We start from the raw sequence: 19,761 nt of genomic DNA on the forward strand, positions 1-19,761 counted from the left end.
AGTTCTTCAACCATGACGTGTTTTAATGTTCATCACAGGCCTGCCAGCACATGTTTCAGTCTTATTTCGCTTTCGTGCGTCACAAATCCGGAGTCCTATATTCGGTGGGCCCTCCTTAAAAAATCATCTGCCATTGAAATGACATTGAAAGAGGAGATGGAGCTTATATAATGTTGGTGATGTCCCCTCCTCCTCCTTCCCCCATCTTGTCCCTCTCTGTTCGGAGGTTTATGCTCCTCTTTCATGTGCTAAGTAGGATTTGCAAAACATCAAAGTGAAGAATGGTCTCAATCTGTCTGAATCCCAGCTTGATTCATTTGGGAATGAAGAGCATTCAAAACAGTAAAAGCTAATAATGATTCTCCATCCAAGTCTGTTGCTTAGATCCGAACTAGTTTATAATGAGTCCTTAAAAATCTGTGCGCCGAAAGGTTTTGCTTCAGTCTCACCCTTGCGTTGCTGAACTGGTTATATTTTATCCCTCTGGTGTGTGTCGCATGGGATGACATCGTGTCATGCTCTCCTGTTCCACATTGATCTATTGAGGAGCCTTGAAGCTCGTCACTGCACAAAGTGTCGTCGGCTTTCATGGTTAAACGGGTCATTCAGGTTGATGCCATCTTTGTCCATTAACTGTTGTTTATATAATTATAAAGGAGCTTGTGATCTGGACAAATGGACGACAGGACAGCCTGTGATCCAGCTCTCTTTGATGCTTGGACAGATGAGATCTGTGATGTATTTTTTATTTTTTTCTCCGGACAGATGGTGATACACACCAATAGTTGTGATCCATGGTCAATTTTCTTACCTTAAGTATAGGCTTACTTCTTATTGAATTCTGCAGACATTCTGCAGCATTTTAACTCTAGTTTGACTGAGCAAATACTTTTGATCTTGTCGAAGCTTGCGACACAGTAAATAAGTGTTTTGAGGATAAATCGTGGTTAGCGCTTTCTGTTATTCCGCTTGTTTCTGATGCAGAGCTGCAGAGACAAACAAAAAAAAATTTGTTGGACTGAAACTTGGAATGGATGCTTTTCTCTCTCCAGCCCATTCAAAACACTCAATTTGAGAATTCTTTTTCTGTATCAATGAATAGCACAAAAACACCCACCCATTTCACCCCTGGTCTCCTCGCTCAGCTTTCATGGAGAGTCAAGTGGTGCAGGCATTTAATGTGAGTCAGCTTCATACAAGAATGTCGAGATGCTTTTTACTGGGTGGACTTTTTCCTTAATTCATTTATTGACAATATCAGGTTTTTATCCCATGGTGGCGTATGGCGCTTTGTCTGGCGATTCCTAATGAAGAGCTCAGATCTCTGGAGGGCATAGTCCTTTAGCATTGATAAATAGCCATACTAAGCCACATACATCTTCTCAGGTTTCTTCGTAATGGTTACATATACATTACCTGTGTGTTATTTTTTTTTTTGTTGAAAGCTGCAAGTAGGTCACTTTTGATTCTTGATATTTTCCTATACCAGGCATGGAAAGTCTATATACTAGCCAGGCCTCCGGGGCTCTGGGGTTGAGAAAAATGTATGTTGCTTAAGATAGCGTGAAGAATAAACAGAATGGACTCAGAGGTTCTGATTAGGCAACAGATCTGTGGGTTTAAGGAGCCAGAGAGGAAAATGCTCCACAAGATATTCTAATCCTCACGTGCAGGGTTTGAACTGGTTTACAGACGGCGTTGAATTGTGTTTCAGTCTCGGCTTAGCACAAGGGTCAACGTCTCTGCTTGACCAGCGGGGATTTATTTGTTAGACGTCTGTGTCAGGAACACTGCTACTTCAACAACCTGGTCTCCAGTGAGTAAATACGATGTGAATACAGCCATTATCTTTTCAGAACATAGGATTTTTTTAATGTAGTTATGTCCACTTGGCTGCTTCCTTTTCACAGAGGGTGAAACTTGCAATTTAGTCTTGGCTAGTTTTAATGCCGTTATTGTTTTCCCTGCAGCAACTGAAACTTGACATGAGGATCCCCGAACTCACTTTGAACATTTCACAGGATGAGCAACGAAGGGGAGGGTCTGCAGATTGGATATTGTGCGAGTTAAATTAGTTTAATTTCTAACCTTTAAGCATGCAGTGAGACTGAGAGACTATTGTCAATGGTGTGTTTAACTCACTTATTTCACGAATTCATTAAAATATTTTGTAATTTACAGATAAGATGCACTTGTTTAGTAAAAGTCAATCATACAAGTGAATACAAATGATGTTACATATTGCCCAAAGTCTCCAAGACCAGTGCCTTGCTCCTGTTTCCTAATTACAATGAAATCAGAAAACTGAGTGCAGTGAGTGTCCAGTAGACATTTTTCATATATGACCTTGACTAGTGGGACATGAGTTCGAAACCCAGACATGGCAGGAAGGAATCCTGACACGCACACAATCACTCCTGTTAAGTTCGTCAGCCTCACCGCCAAATATTTTTGTACCTTTTTTTTAATGACGGTGCGGCTGTGGTTTGGTTGGTAGAGCAGGTCATCTCTCAGTTGGAAGGTCACAGGTCCACATGTCAAAGTGTCCTTGAGCAAGACATTGAACCCCAGACTGCTCCCAATGAATGGACTGAGCACCTCGTTGGTCAGCCGTCTCCATCGGTGTGCGAATGGGTGAATGTGATTAACAATGTAAAGCACTTTGGGGGGGCTGCTCAAGTGATGGCTCTGGAAGGATTGCCCCAGTAATTTATCCCAAAATATTTGAACAAATAATGCCGTCAAATAAAATCTAACCTCTTCCAGGATTTATGAATGACGGTGAGTCAGTGCTTGTCTGAATTGCATCATTTCATCACGTTGTTGATGGTGCGTATACACGTATGTGACCACTCAAGCAGTATTCGAAATACTTCCTCTTTTCTATCACTCACAGGTAGATGCAGTCGGTGTTATTCTGTGTTTTCCATCAAGGTGTCGGCCTTTGTTCATCTCTTGGTTGCCCAGAAGAAGAAAAAAACCTCTCTCTCATCCAGAGGGAGCGCAGGCCATTTTCTCCTCGTAATGCTAGCACATGCAGTGACCTCCGCTGCTCAGGCTGCTCTGTAAGAGTTTGACTTTGAACCACGTGAACCGTCATTTCTTATGTGGAGCACAGAAACGGAGCAGAGCCATAATTAGAGTGAAGGCTGTCACAGAGGGCCTGCAGGGAGACGGACCGAGCCACTCGCAGGGAACGCACACGCGAGCGCGGGCCTTTGCAACGACGACAAATATCTCCCCTAATATTTTATTACAGTTGTGGTACATGCCAGAGGAAGCAGTGGGTTTTTGTGCTGGTCATTCTTGGACTTTTTGATCCCCTTCCAGGCAGGGCTCTTGGCAAGCGATTACTCATCTGCAGCATCCTGACGGCCCTCAGGTCTGACTGTGCACTTCCTAAAGCGAAGCTCTCAGACAGTCTTTGAACCGCTTCTCTGCTCTCCTGCTCACGATTGGTATTATAGCCGCCCGGATAAAATGTGACAAGACGAGGCAGCTGATCTCCGGTCGCCTTAATGGAGTGCACGGGGACAGAGGAGCTCGTATAAATGGCTGCAAGTGTTGGAAATAACTAACAGCTTAAAAGTTGGTCAGTTTGGAAATCAAAGGAAGAGATTCATGACATGTTTTGACTTTATTTGTATGCATCTCTGCATGTTGTCGTGGAGTTGCACTGTACTGGAAGTGATAGGAGGGGCATGCTCTCTCTGGCCTGTGGTTTCCTCCCATCCTTGTTTCTAGTTTCCCTGCATTTGAATCCATTTTCTTGCCGAAGGCTATAAAATGTCTCTTCTCTGCATAGTGGTCGACGCTCCTTCACCAACGGACTCGACATAACACATGAAATAAATCTCTTTTAGTGAACACATGTAGTGACATACATTCCTTCCTGAACAATAGATTAATGCCAGTCACATAATTAGATATTTCTGCTAGAGTTTGGTTCACGTTCTCGGTAGTTTTCACAAGTTTTCACCACAATTCCATTTTAAAATCTGAAAATAAATCACAAACGACATATTTACTTGACATGAAGTGAAAGAATGCTTCTTTTTCAAAACGTATGCCTCATGCATAGTGTTTCATATGGAAGATATATTTAATGGTATTTAAGTTTATTTATTCCTGCTTGCTCTTTTGTAGGTACCGGTGTGCCTCAGGTCGTGTTCACAAAACAGATTTTATCTCAAAGGACTTCCTGGTAGACTAAAGATTAGATAAATAAACACTACTTTTTTTTAAAGTAGATTTATGCAACTATATACAGATGTTTATAGCACAGTACTTGTGTCATAGGTGGTTTCAGGTTATTTTTTAATTTTTTTTATCCAAAGAAGGTTGAAGCGAAGAAACAGCTGGTGGAGAAAAAAAAAGCCATTGTATTGAAGCCATTTTCCATGACGCTTTCCTGCTTTTGTCTCATGCAAAATAGGTATCCTTAATTGAATCCTGGTATTCTTGATATAATTTTGAATGAAAGAAGTTTTAACGTGTCCAGAGGTCAGTACAAGTAGAAGCGCTGGTTCATGTTATTGTTTTATTGAAGCTTTTATCTTGAGTTTTACAGCTAGTCTGTTTATATGGGATGCAGCTGTTCCACTTTTTTTTCGTTTGTGGCTTTTATTTTTTGGTTCTAAAAGTGAGTTTCAATAGAGTATTCTATCCTTTTGTTCTTTTATCAAACAAATGAACCATTTACTTGCATGCAAGCAGGAGAGATGGATTAAACGTGTCCAAACAACCAAATCTCAACAATGTGAGTTAGTTTTGTTTGTTTTCTTGCTCATGCTCTTTTTCTTATACTATCTTGAGTGAGACGAGCCAAAGGTCTTTGCAGGTGCATTGTGAAAGTAACATATCTATCTGACTTCATTGATCACGTGATTACAGCAGCCTCGGTCTGCGTGCAGACACTGTTATCAGAGAGGTGGAGCTCTGAGGTGTTTGCCTCACTGTCCCTACACACAATTGACCAGTCATGATGTTCTCAGCGAGACGCTGTAATCTTGTTGGGAGCATTGCTTTTACCCGAAGACCTGGAAGCTTGTTCACGGAGTTCGTCAGCAGACTTTGTACCCTGTGGCCTGATGTTGATCAGCTGACCCTGAGCTCTCACACATACATGCGGGACCCGGCAGTCAAATTCATCACTGAACTGACGAGAAGGGCCGAGTGAATCCGAGTTCTGTTCCTTTAAAACACACCTGAAAGGCTACGTGTGTTGCGAGGGAGGTTTCCCCCCCCCCCCCCCCCGTTTTCAAATCAATGCTTTTTGCAGCCTTGGATCAAGCGTTAATCCTGTTTGTGCGTTGATGTGTGCGTTTTCCTGAAGGAGTTTAGCTGCTTATCTCTTTTAAGAGTCAGGGATCAAAGGTGGTGTGGTTAAGGTGAGGCTCTCATCCTCGGCATGAGGGAGGAATATATGCAGCAGCAGAAAGAAAATCCATGCTCAAGCTCAACATTTCCATTTCAAATAGGTCCTGCTTTAATACACTGACCCACCGGACTTTTGGAGGGGTGCCAGTTTGCGAAAGCAGCGGAGTGCACGGCAGCATCTGCTGATGATGCAGTACCCTTCTGTCTCACTACCCCCCTTCGCAGGATGTGAAGTGGTAGATGCCTGTTACATGATATGAAGCATGTTGAGCGAAGGGAGCAGGGCGAGTGTTTGGGATACAGAACGCAGTCGCAGTGAGACGGGAAAACAAAAAGTCAGCCGGTGTTAGGTGTCATATCCCCCCCCCCTGCAACAGTGGAGGCTGTCGCCACCTGACCTGGATCACACACTCCTGTGTGCCTTTCAGGACTCTCCCTGGATTACTTTTTTTTTTCTTTTTTTTTTTTTTTGAGGACAGAGGAGGACGACGTGTCCTCCCTGCCGCTGTGTGTATGCCGCAGCTGGCTGCAGATGTGCCTGTACAGAGGAAGTTTGGCCCTAAAGACAGTGCCTGTCAGGAGTGCTCCGGAGGTCGCAGCCTCCTGAACCCCGAGACGCGACGCTTCTCCTCCACAGCTCTCCAGAAGCCGCCTTTACATCTGCCTCTCTGGCATGACTTGGACACCATGTCAGACTCCAGTCTGTGGACAGTCCTGTCCAACTTTAACATGCCGCATTTCTTCAGCGGAGCCCGTCTGCGCCGCTCTAAGAGGTACTTTTTGTTAAATCTGGCGTATTGTAATCGTAAAGAGAGGAGGGGGGGGGGGCCCGGTTATTTCCCCCTTTGTTCCACGAAGTGACCACGTAAAGTCTGGAAACTTATGTTTGTGCAGCACTGCATGACAGCTGTGGTGTTTTTCTTTGTGTTTACCTTCAACCATTTGAGCCGTTTTATGAGGCCCACATGAACAAGAAGCTGGGTGTTCCCTTCTTGCCCATTGTGTATTATTTGCTTTGTGTGTCAAATGGTAATTTGACTGTTTGTTGTTGAGGCAGGCTCATGTTCCTTACACAGGATGTGTGCTTTCCAATGTGCCATCCCCATTAATGCTCAGTGGGAACGTGCAAATCCTGCCGCTTTGTTGTGGTCATCGGCCCAAAAAAAAAAAAAACCCATGTGTTTTATTGCACTTTTTAAACACTCCCCACATGAAGAAGAAAAGAAAAACAGTTTGAATGCTTTATGGGATTTGGAGTGTGTGGACACTGGTTTACAGCTAAGCCACTTGATCCCAGTTTTGTGTATATGATGGGGCTACAGTATTGGTGAAGCTCGTATACTCATATTTATTTTTAATCCCCATCCTGACCTATTTTATCGTGCAGAACGGCTTAGCATGAAATACTGGCAGTTTCTGGACATCTTGCATCAGTGTGTAAATTTTTTTTTTTTTATTTGAAAACCAGCAAATTTATGATGATCTGTAAAAAAGCCGGAGCCGTGGAAACTGTATCGGACAACACAAGTTTTTCCCCAGCCGTTTGCTTTTCAATAAAACCACAAAGCAATGATTAAATATTTGATTGGACTGATCAGAGAACTGAAACCATGGAATTTCCTCTACATAAAACTAAGCAATGTGGTGAATTATTTACGAGATGTTAATGTTGTTGCACTTTTGAGATCAATGTTCTGACATAAAGCTTTGCTATCTTACAATAATCCTCAATATTCAAAGTAGATTCTGTGTTGATGTTTTGTAGTGTGTAAAATATCAAATATTAAGAGAATATTATTATAAAAATTGATCCCGAAAATGGTTGACATCACTAAAAGCTCATTGCTTTGTTTATAAATTGTAAAATATTCAGCCCATGTCTTGAAATAGGACCACAAAAGTGTTCAAAATTATTGAATGTGCAGAGTTTCAAAGTCCTAAAATGTAAAATATCAGCTGTAAAATATCAGCTTGTTATTGTGGCGTGTGGCGTGATTAAGAAAATAGAACTCTAAACCACGATATGTGGTCGTGTTGCAAATTTCAAGGATGTCTGTTTAGGAAATATGCATTCATGTTTTACATGAATTCCCATTTGCAGAACATTCGATGATATTCAACACTTTTTCTTGAATACAATTATATTATTTTGACATTTAGTCACAATTTTTTGCCAAAGCATTGTTCGTTCAGTAATCTTAGATTCAAAACCCTATTTTAAATATATCGCAGTTAACATTGTGCTGCTATGAAGTTATAAAATGCATCCTCCAATAGATGTGATGACGATATATTTGCAGCCAAGAAGTTGAATAGAACAAGAAAATGTACTGAAATTAAAGAGAAGTAATATTTTTATTTTGCCTCAAGTCGTCCATAGGAGAAATAAAAGTTGTGCTGTATGTACAAATGTGAAAACATTTCAGAAACAAGAGATTTGCCTTTTAAATCTATTTAATACTGCACATCTTCAGATGCACAAAATGACAGTAGCTTAAAGAAAACAGCTGTCCCCAAAAATGAGTTGGCAAGCCTTTTTTTTTTCCTGACCAAAGCAGCAAGCATTTTAAATACTAATAATAGAGCTGTGTGTGTGTCTGCGTGTGATTGTGTGTAACTGTGTGTGTGTGTGTGTGTGTGTGTGTGTGTGTGTGTGTGTGTGTGTGTGTGTGTGTGTGTGTGTGTGTGTGTGTGTGTGTGTGTGTGTGTGTGTGTGTGTGTGTGTGTGTGTGTGTGTGTGTGTGTGTGTGTGTGTGTGTGTGTGTGTCTGTGTCACATGTCTGATTTTGACTTTGGGTTTGCCAGCGCCGAGCAGCAATTTATGTGTCATTGCGCTTTGTCAGCTCACCTGACAGCTGTGACGAGGGAGCAAAAACGTAAAAAAAAGATTAATCATGGCTTTTTAAATTTATTTATTTTCCGACACGGGTCAGCGGGACGAGGCGCTTCAGAATCTTGTGAATTCTGAGTGGTGGAAATCAAACGGTTTTTCATCTATTTTTGCCTCCTCTTTTTCGCTCCAAATGAGACGAACTCTAAGAAACCGCTTTTGACAGATTGAGATTACTTTGCGGTGGAGTAATGTGGGTTAGTGTGAAATGTAGAAAGGAAAGCTAAAACCAGAGGTAGCACAAGAAAGGAAGGAAGGAGCTCAGATGTGCAAAGTGTTGCAAACTTTGATGAGAAAGTATTTTTAGTTTGTTTTTGCAGCTGCGCTTTGTGCACGGTGCAACAATGCCGCCACCAGATTGAGGGTTTTGCATAAAATACTGTTAAACCTTTATATGAATCTGTTCCAGGAATCTCACACATCTGCAGTACAGCACAAACACTGGCCTACTTTCTCCCTATCATCTTCGCCCAGGGCTCCTTTATAACCTCCCCTTTTTCTTTCTTTTTTTTTTTTTTTTTTTTTTTTATAAAGCTTTTCACCATACTAACATGATTCCCTGCTGGTGTGTGCTGGCACCGCTAAGGCGCCGCCACCAGAACTTAGTTCGGCGTGAGAAAGACGACCCGCGTGCAGCCATTACCCGGGAGCAGCCAGTTTCTTTGAGTTCCACTCGGCTCTGTCGTGGTCGGGGAGTCGGTGGCGAGGACGGATAGATGGTGGCCCAAGCGACCGGGATAGGCACAACCAGAGGGTTGATTGGGCAGCGGCGTGGCATCCTCTTGGCCTAATCCACAGCGAGAGGGTATAAATAGATCTCGTTAAATCTGATCCGCTTTGACCGAGCACCTGTGTACCAGATATCGCGCACTCCCTCCCCATCGCGGTAAATGATTCATGGCGCGTGTCCACATTCCCCATCGCCGAGGTGAGCCCCATGAGCCACTAACCGTAAACAAGGGTCAAAAGTCAGGTTTCCCCTTCTGATGGGGGGGGGGGGGGGGAGGCGGTAACCGATCAAGCAGCTTATGATGCCACACTGGCGGCGGCGTTGTTGTCGTCCCAACGCACATGTTCTTGAAAAGTTGAGGACGAGAGGTGAGCTCGTGACTTTCAATCCGTGACTCACTTCTCTTTGTGTGACCCTTTAATTATGAATGTGGCTGTCCTGGTGCGGGGCTTCAGGCGATCTCACTGCATATTCATGAATGAATTGTCAAACACTGCATGTTTATTACAAAATGTCCCCACCATAATTCAACATTTTGCATTGTAATAATCACAAACATGTCGATTCAGGTATGTTAGCCATCAGCAAGAGTCGTGATTAAAATCGGGAATCGAACCAGAAACGTCACCAAATATCAACGATTGAAAAGTGACAGTAGATTAAATCAGTGAATCGTGCAACAAATGGTAATTCACCCAATGGCTGGAGTGCAGATTTTCTTGGTTGTAACTGTTTCTGACTTGTGGAAACTTTAAAAAGTGGCTCAAATATGCAAAATTATGAGAGTGAAGTTCAGCGAGTCACCACTTTTGAACTCTTCACACTAGATTGTTGACATTTACATAAAAGAAGATAATATCTTTTGGTCCCGTTCTTCCCATGTTGAGGTTAGTTTCTCCTCTGGGGGGGGGGAGATTCCTCTGGGCACTGCGGTTCCACCACACAATCTGAAGACATGTAATTGTTGAACTGGTGTTTCTGAAGTTGATCCTCGGTGTCAATGAGTGTGTGTGATTGTAAGCATCTCTGAAACCAACTTTTTGTTTCTTGTCATCTGGAAGTGGTTCTAGCCGATACATGGCATGAAGCTGTATGCAAGATGGACGGATGAATTTGAGGATTCAGCAATTTTAATGACGTTTTCAGGAACGCATAATGTAACACAACATGAAACTATCCACTGTGAATCTGTGAAAACTGCAAGTATCGGACATCTCTGAAGTATTGCAGACTGTGTGACAAATACATGCCTTTATATTTGACGAGGAGACTGTCTCAAATGTTCAGCTGTGGAAAAATGTCTGAAATCTGCTGATTTCACAGTGAAAACCTTTTCTATTAAAGACCTTGCTCGTTGGCCCAAAGCGCTTTGCTGTTGGCTGCTGCGACACAGAGGCTCCGAGAGCTCTGCAGTGACACCTGTAGATGCTGCGCCGCCGCAGCGTTGACACAAAGACGAAGGCTCGTCTCTGCACCGCTGCAGAAGCCGACGTGAATTTGGTCGTCGTGACTGACTGACGGCGTTTCTCTCGGACACCGGCGGTCTCATCTCCCGTCTCTGTTGTCTTTTACTCCTCGTACAGAAACATTCTCGGGGAGAAATGCGTTTGCTCGTGTTTGCCGGATGAAAAGTCATTTATCGAAAAATGTGGAGAATGGTTCGTCTCGGCGGAGGTTATGTAACAGGATGTCATTGACTCTTCTGACCTTGAAGTGAATTCACGTTCCTCCGGCTTTATGCGTTTCCACTGACGGCACTCTGATTTGAAATTATAAACCCGGGCGCTAAGCAGGCCGCTCAACGCCGAAGCTGCTTCTACATGGAAATAATTTATGTTTCTCTCAAGGTTAGATAAAAGTGAGAAAAAGAAAACGGGCTTCATTTATGACTCATTTTGTTGATCAGAGCATCGTGAGTCAGTTTAACCACGACCGGGAGACATATCACACTAGGAACAGTCTGCATACAATCAGCGTTTTGGGTTCTGAACCAAGATGCTTTTAGTGTCCGCCTCTGGACGCAACACTGTCGAGCCACGTGAGCCCCTCATGCCGGGAGGAGTTTATCTGAAGGACAACTGACTTGACGCTTTATTAGCGATTCACTCAGTTTTGTAACAATAATAATAGATGATATCAGTCTTTTAGAGTAGGAAGGATTTATTAAGTTTACTCTTAGAATCCTGCAAAGAAACAGTGCTTCCATCATCTCGACTTGACTGAGGCGCTGTTAACAAACGACTTGGTCAATACTTGTGGAAAAGGCTTTTGGAAAGCCAGAGTATTTCCCTGTGAAGAAAATGCATTTGTGGGATGAGTTATCGGGCTGGGTATGTTGGTTGTGCCTATAGAAGATCTGATCAATCTTTTCCATCTTAATTGTTGAGGACAAGAAATTAGTTGCGGTGATAAAGCATGTTAGTTTACATCACAAAGGCAGGTCATGCTTTGAGATGCTTCAGGCTTGTTCAGGGAATTAATAAGAAAATGGAGATCATGTATGTTTTTTTTTTTTTTAACAAAACAAAATTGGGAGGGTGATTTTTCTTTATAAAAAAAATAAAGAAATAACAGCAAAATTACAGTATGCAGCATACATTTATTACATGAATTATTACATTTGATTACCATGATGTGCATACTTTTGTTTTAAATTCCAATTTTCCCTTATTTTGCTTTTTGGTCCAGTTTTGTTTCGAAACGTCCAGTTTTTTATGATCAGAAATGATCCTCATCGGTAACTAAGAAAATGCAAAGTGAAAACTTAAAACCCTAAATACTCATATTGATGATGGTGAAATTTTAGAATAACATTTTTATTTACTTGCCTTAATGATACAAACGTGTATGAAATCAGCAAAACAAACAAAGCACGAAATGTTTTTTTTTTTTTTTTACATTTTAAAACCAGGAACATTGTGTGTTGTTCTCATTTTACCTTCTGCCAGATGCATTATTTTTATGATACATTTTAATATAATGCCTTTTTCATCAAATAACAAAATGTGTGGACAAAATGTTCTGTAATAGGTAAACTTGTGCAGCATTAAATACTTTAACAAAGCCTCCAGGCTTAAAGAGGTCAAACATCCATTATCTGAGGCCCAAAGTTGAATTTGCGTGTTTAACGGCGTCTCCTCTCTAATGTCTGTCTCTCTGTGGTTTTCCAGTTGCAGGACGAGCAACAGAAAAAGCCTGATCGGAAGCGGTCAGTCTTCAGGTTTACCTCGACCTCACTCCCCTCTGTCATCTCTCACAGGTGAGTGTGTGTCCAGTGTTGGGAACAATCTCCCAGCGTGCACAGAGGTGGAGCCGTTCCCTCACAGTGTTCTCAGACAGGAATTCAGTCTATTGTGTGATGCATAAAGGATTGAAAACAACTCAAAGAATACTCTCGAGTTTTTTTGTTGTTTTTTTGTATCAGTGGAGTATATGTCTGTATTCACATGTCAAAAATCGTCTGTTATCCTGATATAGTGATTAAAAAGACACTAATGCAGACAGTAGGTTCTGCTGCTTGACCCTGACATCAGGTGCAAAGTGATAAGGAAGCATTAAAACCTGATAATAAGGATGGTATTCTGTGTTATTAATATGGCGTTTTCAGTGGGTTTTTTTTTTTTTTTTGAGAATCAGGGGTGAATTAAGAAGCAGTGATTGTTTCGGGGGAGGAAGTGGTGGCCTGCAGAGGGGAAATGCACAGAGGCAGAGGGAGTGGAGGCCTCATTTACCACAGGGCGTTTTATTTCCTGCCATTGGTCAGCGCAAGCAGAGCCGCCACTCGCACTGTTTAGTCTGCATCGCAGCTTCGCGACGGAGCGCCGTCTGTAAGATGGATTCGGACTCCGAAAGCCCCGGCGTTCCAGCTAATGAGTTTGTCCAGATGTGGGACGACTTAACACTGTGGCTCAGACGTAATATTGGTCCCAAAGGTAAGAGAAAAACATCTTTTCAGAGTAGTTTTATCACCAGGTGCGCTGACGTATGTGCACCGACGATGTCCGGTAATTAACTTCCTCTTGATTTAGAGTTTTTTTTCTTCTTTTCAGTTCATTTTTTTTTTTTTTTTAAAGCTCTGCAGCCTTTGTTCATGATAACAAATACTGCCATAGAAGACCTTAAACCATATTTCCTGTTTTTTCCTTTCTGGCTCCCGACAGTAGATAGAGAATCCGTCTCTCCAGGTGCAGCATAACTCCCAACGGAAGAGGTTATCATCTTGAACCAGATCTGATTAAGATAATAGTGCAATTAAATAGGTGACGTTCATCACTAACAAGCCTCGGTGGCTCTGTCATTATGTCTCAGTATGGAAAAGGCTCGTCTTTGTCATCACAGGAGGTGGTCGCATTGTAATTTCTGGCTAATTAATTACTTGGTCTTTCCCTCGGTGGGGGACATAATTATATCTGACTAATGCTGGACTGTTGGTTTATTCCTTCATAATAGGTGAAAACACAACTCATAATTGGAGTTTGAAAGCCCCCCCCCCCACATCACCACTTCTGCAGTTTCAAAGTGACATCCAACCAAACACAGTTGTACACAAAGGAGAGCAGCTGCCATGCAGATTGTTCCACCTCTTCTTTGTGATCGTAAGACGATCCACTCTACTGATACAAAGCTTTATTTATTTATTTAAATAAAGAAATTTGTATTTTCAATTCAGCACTTTAGTTTTGATAAGGTTATTGTATGTCTCTCTCTATAAAACCCTTTTTAGATTTGTACCCACTTGAGTTTTACAGCCACCTCAGGTTCTCACCAGTACTTTATGGAGTTTATTTGGTAGCGCTGGAGACTTTTATTATATTGATGTATTTGTTTGTTTGTTTTTATTTCTGATTGCCTCACAGAAACAAATATCTTCGTGAAGGTTTCCTCCTGCTTTCCCACCACTCCTCTTTGTTTTGGTCATGGTTGCACACTTTTAACCCTTTAACTTCCTGCTCAGCATTTTATTTTTACTTTTTTTTTTTTTTTAATAGAGAAGCTCTTGACTCACATTTTTTTACTTACAAAATTTGCAAATTTGTCTCTGCCTCATAAACTTTCTAAAACCATTAGTTGGGGTGTGTTTTACCTTTTTATTTTTAACCAAGTTTTTCCTTTTAGATGTCTTTCTTTTGATTTATTCTTGAAAAGGCACCACTTATTTCTGTTCCACCTGGTCGACAGTTAAAGGTCCCTAAATGGACTTTATATGTAGGAAATCGTACATTATATGCGAAAAAATAATAATATTCCTATGTCGAACTTTTGCATCATGTCTATAAAATTGTAAAAAGGTATTATTTGATGTTTTTTTTCTTTTTGTCCCCATTGGGAAAGGTTAACAGCAGAAGCTAAACTGCATTTTGGGGCCGTTTTGCTGAGTGCCTGTCAGGCTTTTACAGTTTTACAACCACCGCACTTACAAAGCCATTCACTGCCTCTCAGAAGCTCAGCCGTTTCAGCTCGGTGACGTGAGGGTAGTAAACTCTGCTCCACACTCAGACACGTCTTTGCGCGCTGTGTGAAAAACGAGGAGGCTTTTTAACATGAGTTGGTCCAAGTGTGCTGATTTTTACTACGCAAGTGGGAGGTGGGATGAGAGATCGCACTTGATGTGGAGCCAAAGTAGGAAAATGTGCATCGACGATGTGCATTTTAAGTGAAAACGCTGTCCAGGGGAAAGTATATGGTAGTGAATGGTTTGTATGAATTAAGTTGATGATTAAAGATCCTGAGGAGATGCATCTATATGTCAGTGTGTCGGTAGAAACTTAACATTTGAATGTTTGCAATGGTTAAAATTAAAGAATACAAAAGCCACAAAACAAGTGAAAAATGTCACAATATCAATGCAGTAAGCAGAACACGGGTGAAAAAGCGGGGAAACCAATGCAAAAATGTGATTATATCCTCAGAAAAAGATGTCTTGAATGCAAAAGCCAAAACACGAATGCTAAATATTCATATTAATGTATAGAGCAGAGGGCTGATGTAGTAACCATAGTTACCAAGTTATGGTTTTTGCTTCTTGACTGATGTTTTTGATGGGAAGGTTTGAACAATCTATGATTTATGATGAATATATGCGGTGACATATCATAAAGTTCTGTAGGAGTCAGTCCGTCAACATAAAAGCTCTCCCTGTGTAAACAGGCGCTCTAAACCAGCTGCTCACTTGCGTCTGTTGCAGGCTTTACAAGTTGCAGTACGTGGCTTCGTAGGTATTCGCAGTTACAAAATCATTTATTTTTAGCAACACAATTGTGTTACTGCTTCTGCATTCATGTTGTGGTGTTTGCATTGGTGCATCTTCTGCATAGTTAAATAAATGGGGGGAAATTACCTCGTACAGGTTATTTTCATACATGCATTAGTAGATGATGAAAGTAGCTTAATTTGCTTTTACTTTTTTACACATTTTCTTGTTGACGTTCCTCTTTTAAATTAATTTGTTCCTTCTTTTTGTGTGCTCTTTATTGCAGGAACAAGCCCACAAGACAGTCCCAGAAATTTCTCTCCGAGTGCCTCTGCTCATTTCTCCTTTGCACGAAGGTAACCTGAACTTCAGTATTTCTCTGCAAAAGAAACCCCCAAAACATTCTTGTTTTGGTTTGTAGCCATTGTTTTCTTTGATAAATATTTTCTCTATTCCATTCAGAATGAGCACCAATAACATATTTATTTTTGGACCATTTCTGAACATGATGCCATGTAATTGTGTATTTTTGTTTTATTATAATCCACAGTCATTGCCACAGAGCAGACAGGTAACTCCATGTTAGATTTGTTTGGCCTTAAAACTCCATCACTTCATGTCCAACATTAAAACCCTTCCTCCTTTATTTTATCACACGTCCAAATATCTGCCATTTTTACGTTTAGTTTGAGTTTTTTAGGTCCCCCACCCCCTTTAGTTTGTGCTTTTTCTGTGTGTACTTAAACGTTACTAAAACAATCTACTGTAAAACTATTTCAGTGGAGGTTTTCCATTCATCTGCACTTGTGGTCTTTAGGATGTTCGCTGTTGTCGCATGTTTTAATAGAAACCCGTCTTCTGTTCAGACACAATTTCTTCCCATTTAGAGACACTTTAAGATGCTCTGTGTTGCAATGATCCGTTGTTTCATGGATTATGGAGCGTGGCTGCTTTCTCTGTGCTGTGTTGTAACAGGACTGATGGTCGCCGCTGGTCGTTGGCCTCCCTTCCCTCCTCTGGATATGGAACCAACACGCCCAGCTCCACTGTCTCTGTAAGCATCCTGCTACTTATTTACGAGATGCAGAGTCGATGCGATCATCGCCAAAGTAATTCCCACAGATTAATGCCTCGGAGGTAAACAGTTGTTTCCAGTTTCAATAATAACGGGTACTTCGAGGTCAGCATGCACTTATGGAGGGGCTGCAAGATTAATGATTTAACTTGAGATATTCCATTAGTTTTGTTCTTGATCTGTGAGGAACCAGAAACCAGAGTGTCTAATCTTCTCGAGCAATGCCACACAGCCACTTCAGAGGCTTCAGTTCAAAACTGATCAAATCCATCAAAGCTTGTACCAATTCCAGGAAAACCGATTTGAGCAAAGTGAGGAGACAAGACGGAGGTCGAAACTTCAGTGTTCGAAATGTTGGTTACGTAACTCTGATGACCAGAGTCACAACGGCGTCATTGACGATGACACTCGGTGAAGCGATATGTGGGTTTCTAGGCCGAGCCCCGTCGGTGCAGCCAAAAGCGACTTGAACACGAAGCCCAGTGTTTCTCATGGTTTTGGCTCCGTTTGTGTGTGTGTGCGTTAGCTTGTGTGTGTGTGTGTGTTTACTTGTGTGCGTACGCGCACGCGGTTCACTGCGGTCACAGCTCGTCTGATGCTGCATATGGAGAGGCTTTGTGAACAAACTGTACGAGAGGAAAACATTTGTTCCTAGAGTCAACATGAAACCCAACGCACACGTGCAATCTGCGTCTCCTTTTGTCTGCAAGATGACGCTCCTCTCTACCCCTTAAATGAGATACGTTTCATAGCTTGTGCGTGAACAGACGACACTCTTACTGAAGCTGTAATGTGAATTTTCAATTGAGGTTCTGTTCAGCTTTGCGGGCATTTCCTGCTATTGACGGCATCGAAGGAAACAGGCTCTGGTCTCTCAAAACGACCTCAGTCAAATACCAACACTGTAGTTTGCCTGGCTATTGTTGTTTAAAGTTTTGTCCGTCTTGGTTTTTCTGTGTGATGTGTTAACTGTGTAACAGGGTCAATCTGTGTGAAATCAACAAAGGATTCCCTGCTGAGCATCCTACAAACGTTTCTCATCGGGTGAACGCACCAAGCGGCTCGTGTGCAAATTTCTAACCCTTCAGATTGGGAGAATGGGAGGTTTTGAGAAAATGCGACGGCTCCTCTTTGTTGCACAAATATTTTGGTTTTCATAATTACTGAGTTTACTCATTCAAAGTTGCATTAGTCACGACTCTTCATTTTTATAATGCAGGTGCGCGACACATATATGCATTCATTCTGTAATATTTCTTTATCACCTTATAACTCCTATCCTTATTCTTATCTCTGCGCTTGTTTGGGGTGTCGTGCATTTCCATTCATTGCTTTTTCTCTTCATCATCAGCCTAATGTGCTTTTTTTACTCCAGGTGCCTCACACTGCTGAACCTTTTTAGTTTCTAGTGGAAATAAATGTCCCAGTCACTTTCTGTCAAAGTGCAGCTTTTACAAAAGCAAAATTTTTTTTAAAGCATACTTACAGTATCTTGGAAACTAAAGAAGATACAAGGTTATAATTTTGCACACTAGTTATTGGTAATGCTGAGATTATTTGTAATAAATGTGAATCAAATCCAAAAAGAGGATCTGTGAAAAATCCTATCAAGTCTGCTTATTTGACACAGACTGACTCTTTGTTTTTGTTTAGATTGAGATCACTGTATCAATGATATTTAAATTGTTTTAAATGCTTCTTGTCGATGGAAAAAAGTTTTATTCTCTCGACGAGCCAGTTGATTTGTACAGCAGTTGGACTTTTTATCAATGTAGCTTTCAGGAGGAAAACAAAACGTGTCATGCTGCTTCTTTTAAATCCACATAAGAACAACAACAACAACAACAAAAAAAACATCTCCTTTTTTTTTTCTTTTCATGTTGAATATATATTTGTTTCATTTCCAGTCATCCTGTTCATCACAGGAGAAGCTGCACCAGCTGCCCTTCCAGCCTACGCCCGATGAACTGCACTTCCTCTCCAAGCACTTCTGCACCGAGAGCATCTCCGGGGATGAATGCCGCAGAGCGACAGCCATGCGACCCCGCTCGCGCAGCCTCAGGTAAAGATCATTCTTCACAAATACTCTCACACGGACGTGCATCACCTCGTCGCCACTAAGCTTCTCAAATTCTGTTTTTTCATCTCGCAGTCCTGGAAGATCTCCGTCGTGCTACGACCACGAGATTATCATGATGAATCACGTGTACAAGGAGCGTTTTCCGAAGGTATGCGGCGGCGGGAGGGTTTGCCGCAGCCGTGTCCGCTCATTAATCATCCCACCAAAACCCGCTCCGTGCCTCCTCTCTGCAGGCCACGGCTCAGATGGAGGAGAGGATCGAGGACATCATCCGCAGCAACTCTCCGGAGACCGTCCTCCCGCTGGCAGATGGCGTGCTCGGCTTCGCCCACCACCAGATAATTGAACTGGCCCGCGACTGCCTGGAAAAGAGTCGCCTCGGACTCATCACCTCCAGCTACTTCTGCGAACTCACCGACAAGCTGGAGAGGCTCGTTCAGGAGGTGAGTGACTCGTTAGGCATCACACAGGACTTCAGAAGAAACTATCTCAGATTATCGTTGGTTGACGTTATATGGTTTCCTTCGTTTTTAATCGGCGGTATTTCTTAATTTTTTTGTTTGCATGGCGCTTAACATGATTTAGAAATTTCTGACGCTTACTAAATTTTCTGTAATCCCAAATATATTGGTGAAAAAAACATTTGATTTATTGGACACTTTCATTGTTTGCCCCTTCTTGCCGAGATTTCAATGTATTGCCTGGTTAAGTTAGCAATTATATAATAATATATATATATAATGATAGTCATGGAAAAGATCATTTGAAAATGTAATTTTTTTTGTGGCAACTGTCTTTTTTATATTATAATGTTTTAATATTTCCATTCTTTTGTATGTCAAGTGACCTCCCCTTAAAAATTCAATATTTGATGTGGTATTTTGCCTAAATAGTAAAATTGTAATCGTTTTATTAAACAAGATCTTGGTTACTTAAAAAGTATATAGTTGAATTCAGGTTTTTCATTTGGTATACTCTGTAAATCCATAACTATTTTTAATCCTCTGAAATGAATGGATCTTCTATTAGACAAAAAAAGAGGATTGGAGGAAACTTCAGCGTTTGAACATCTTCAATATTTTTTTTCAGAAAAGTCTCATGTTGCACAGTGATGTGATTAATAGAGGTCACATGTAAAATGAGATCATTAACTAAGTTGGTCAAATGACTGGTTTTCTGTGCAGTCCACCGAGAGGTCAGAGAGTGAAGAGGTGAACTTCATCAGGGAGCTGGTGAAGAAGATTCTCATCATCATCGCCCGACCCGCACGACTGCTTGAATGTTTGGTGAGTTGCCACGTGCGATTTCTGCACCATTTAACTTCAGAGCATCTCAGTCACAAACTCTTATTTACTACGATCATCTGCACCGTCTCAGTGCTTTTCCACTGATTCCTGTTTCACCTCTAGTTGAAATA

General features: G+C 41.6%; 1 protein-coding gene across 10 annotated transcripts in view; it reads left to right on the forward strand.

Moving 5' to 3' along the window:
- Nucleotides 1-19,761, forward strand: part of mast4 (microtubule associated serine/threonine kinase family member 4) — a 106,432-nt gene that overhangs the window by 66,602 nt on the left and 20,069 nt on the right. For 4 of the 10 annotated variants that reach the window (XM_080510198.1, XM_080510200.1, XM_080510205.1 and 1 more), the window contains 8 exons: nucleotides 12,170-12,258; nucleotides 15,476-15,545; nucleotides 15,740-15,760; nucleotides 16,165-16,243; nucleotides 18,172-18,326; nucleotides 18,417-18,492; nucleotides 18,578-18,787; nucleotides 19,529-19,630. In XM_080510198.1, the coding sequence (XP_080366324.1) occupies nucleotides 12,170-12,258; nucleotides 15,476-15,545; nucleotides 15,740-15,760; nucleotides 16,165-16,243; nucleotides 18,172-18,326; nucleotides 18,417-18,492; nucleotides 18,578-18,787; nucleotides 19,529-19,630 (802 nt within the window). The remainder of the gene's footprint in view (nucleotides 1-12,169; nucleotides 12,259-15,475; nucleotides 15,546-15,739; nucleotides 15,761-16,164; nucleotides 16,244-18,171; nucleotides 18,327-18,416; nucleotides 18,493-18,577; nucleotides 18,788-19,528; nucleotides 19,631-19,761) is intronic. The other 6 variants (XM_080510202.1, XM_080510203.1, XM_080510207.1 and 3 more) reach the window with 3 other exon arrangements.

Source organism: Blennius ocellaris, assembly GCF_963422515.1.
Source record: "Blennius ocellaris genome assembly, chromosome: 15".
NCBI classification, from domain to species: domain Eukaryota; kingdom Metazoa; phylum Chordata; class Actinopteri; order Blenniiformes; family Blenniidae; genus Blennius; species Blennius ocellaris.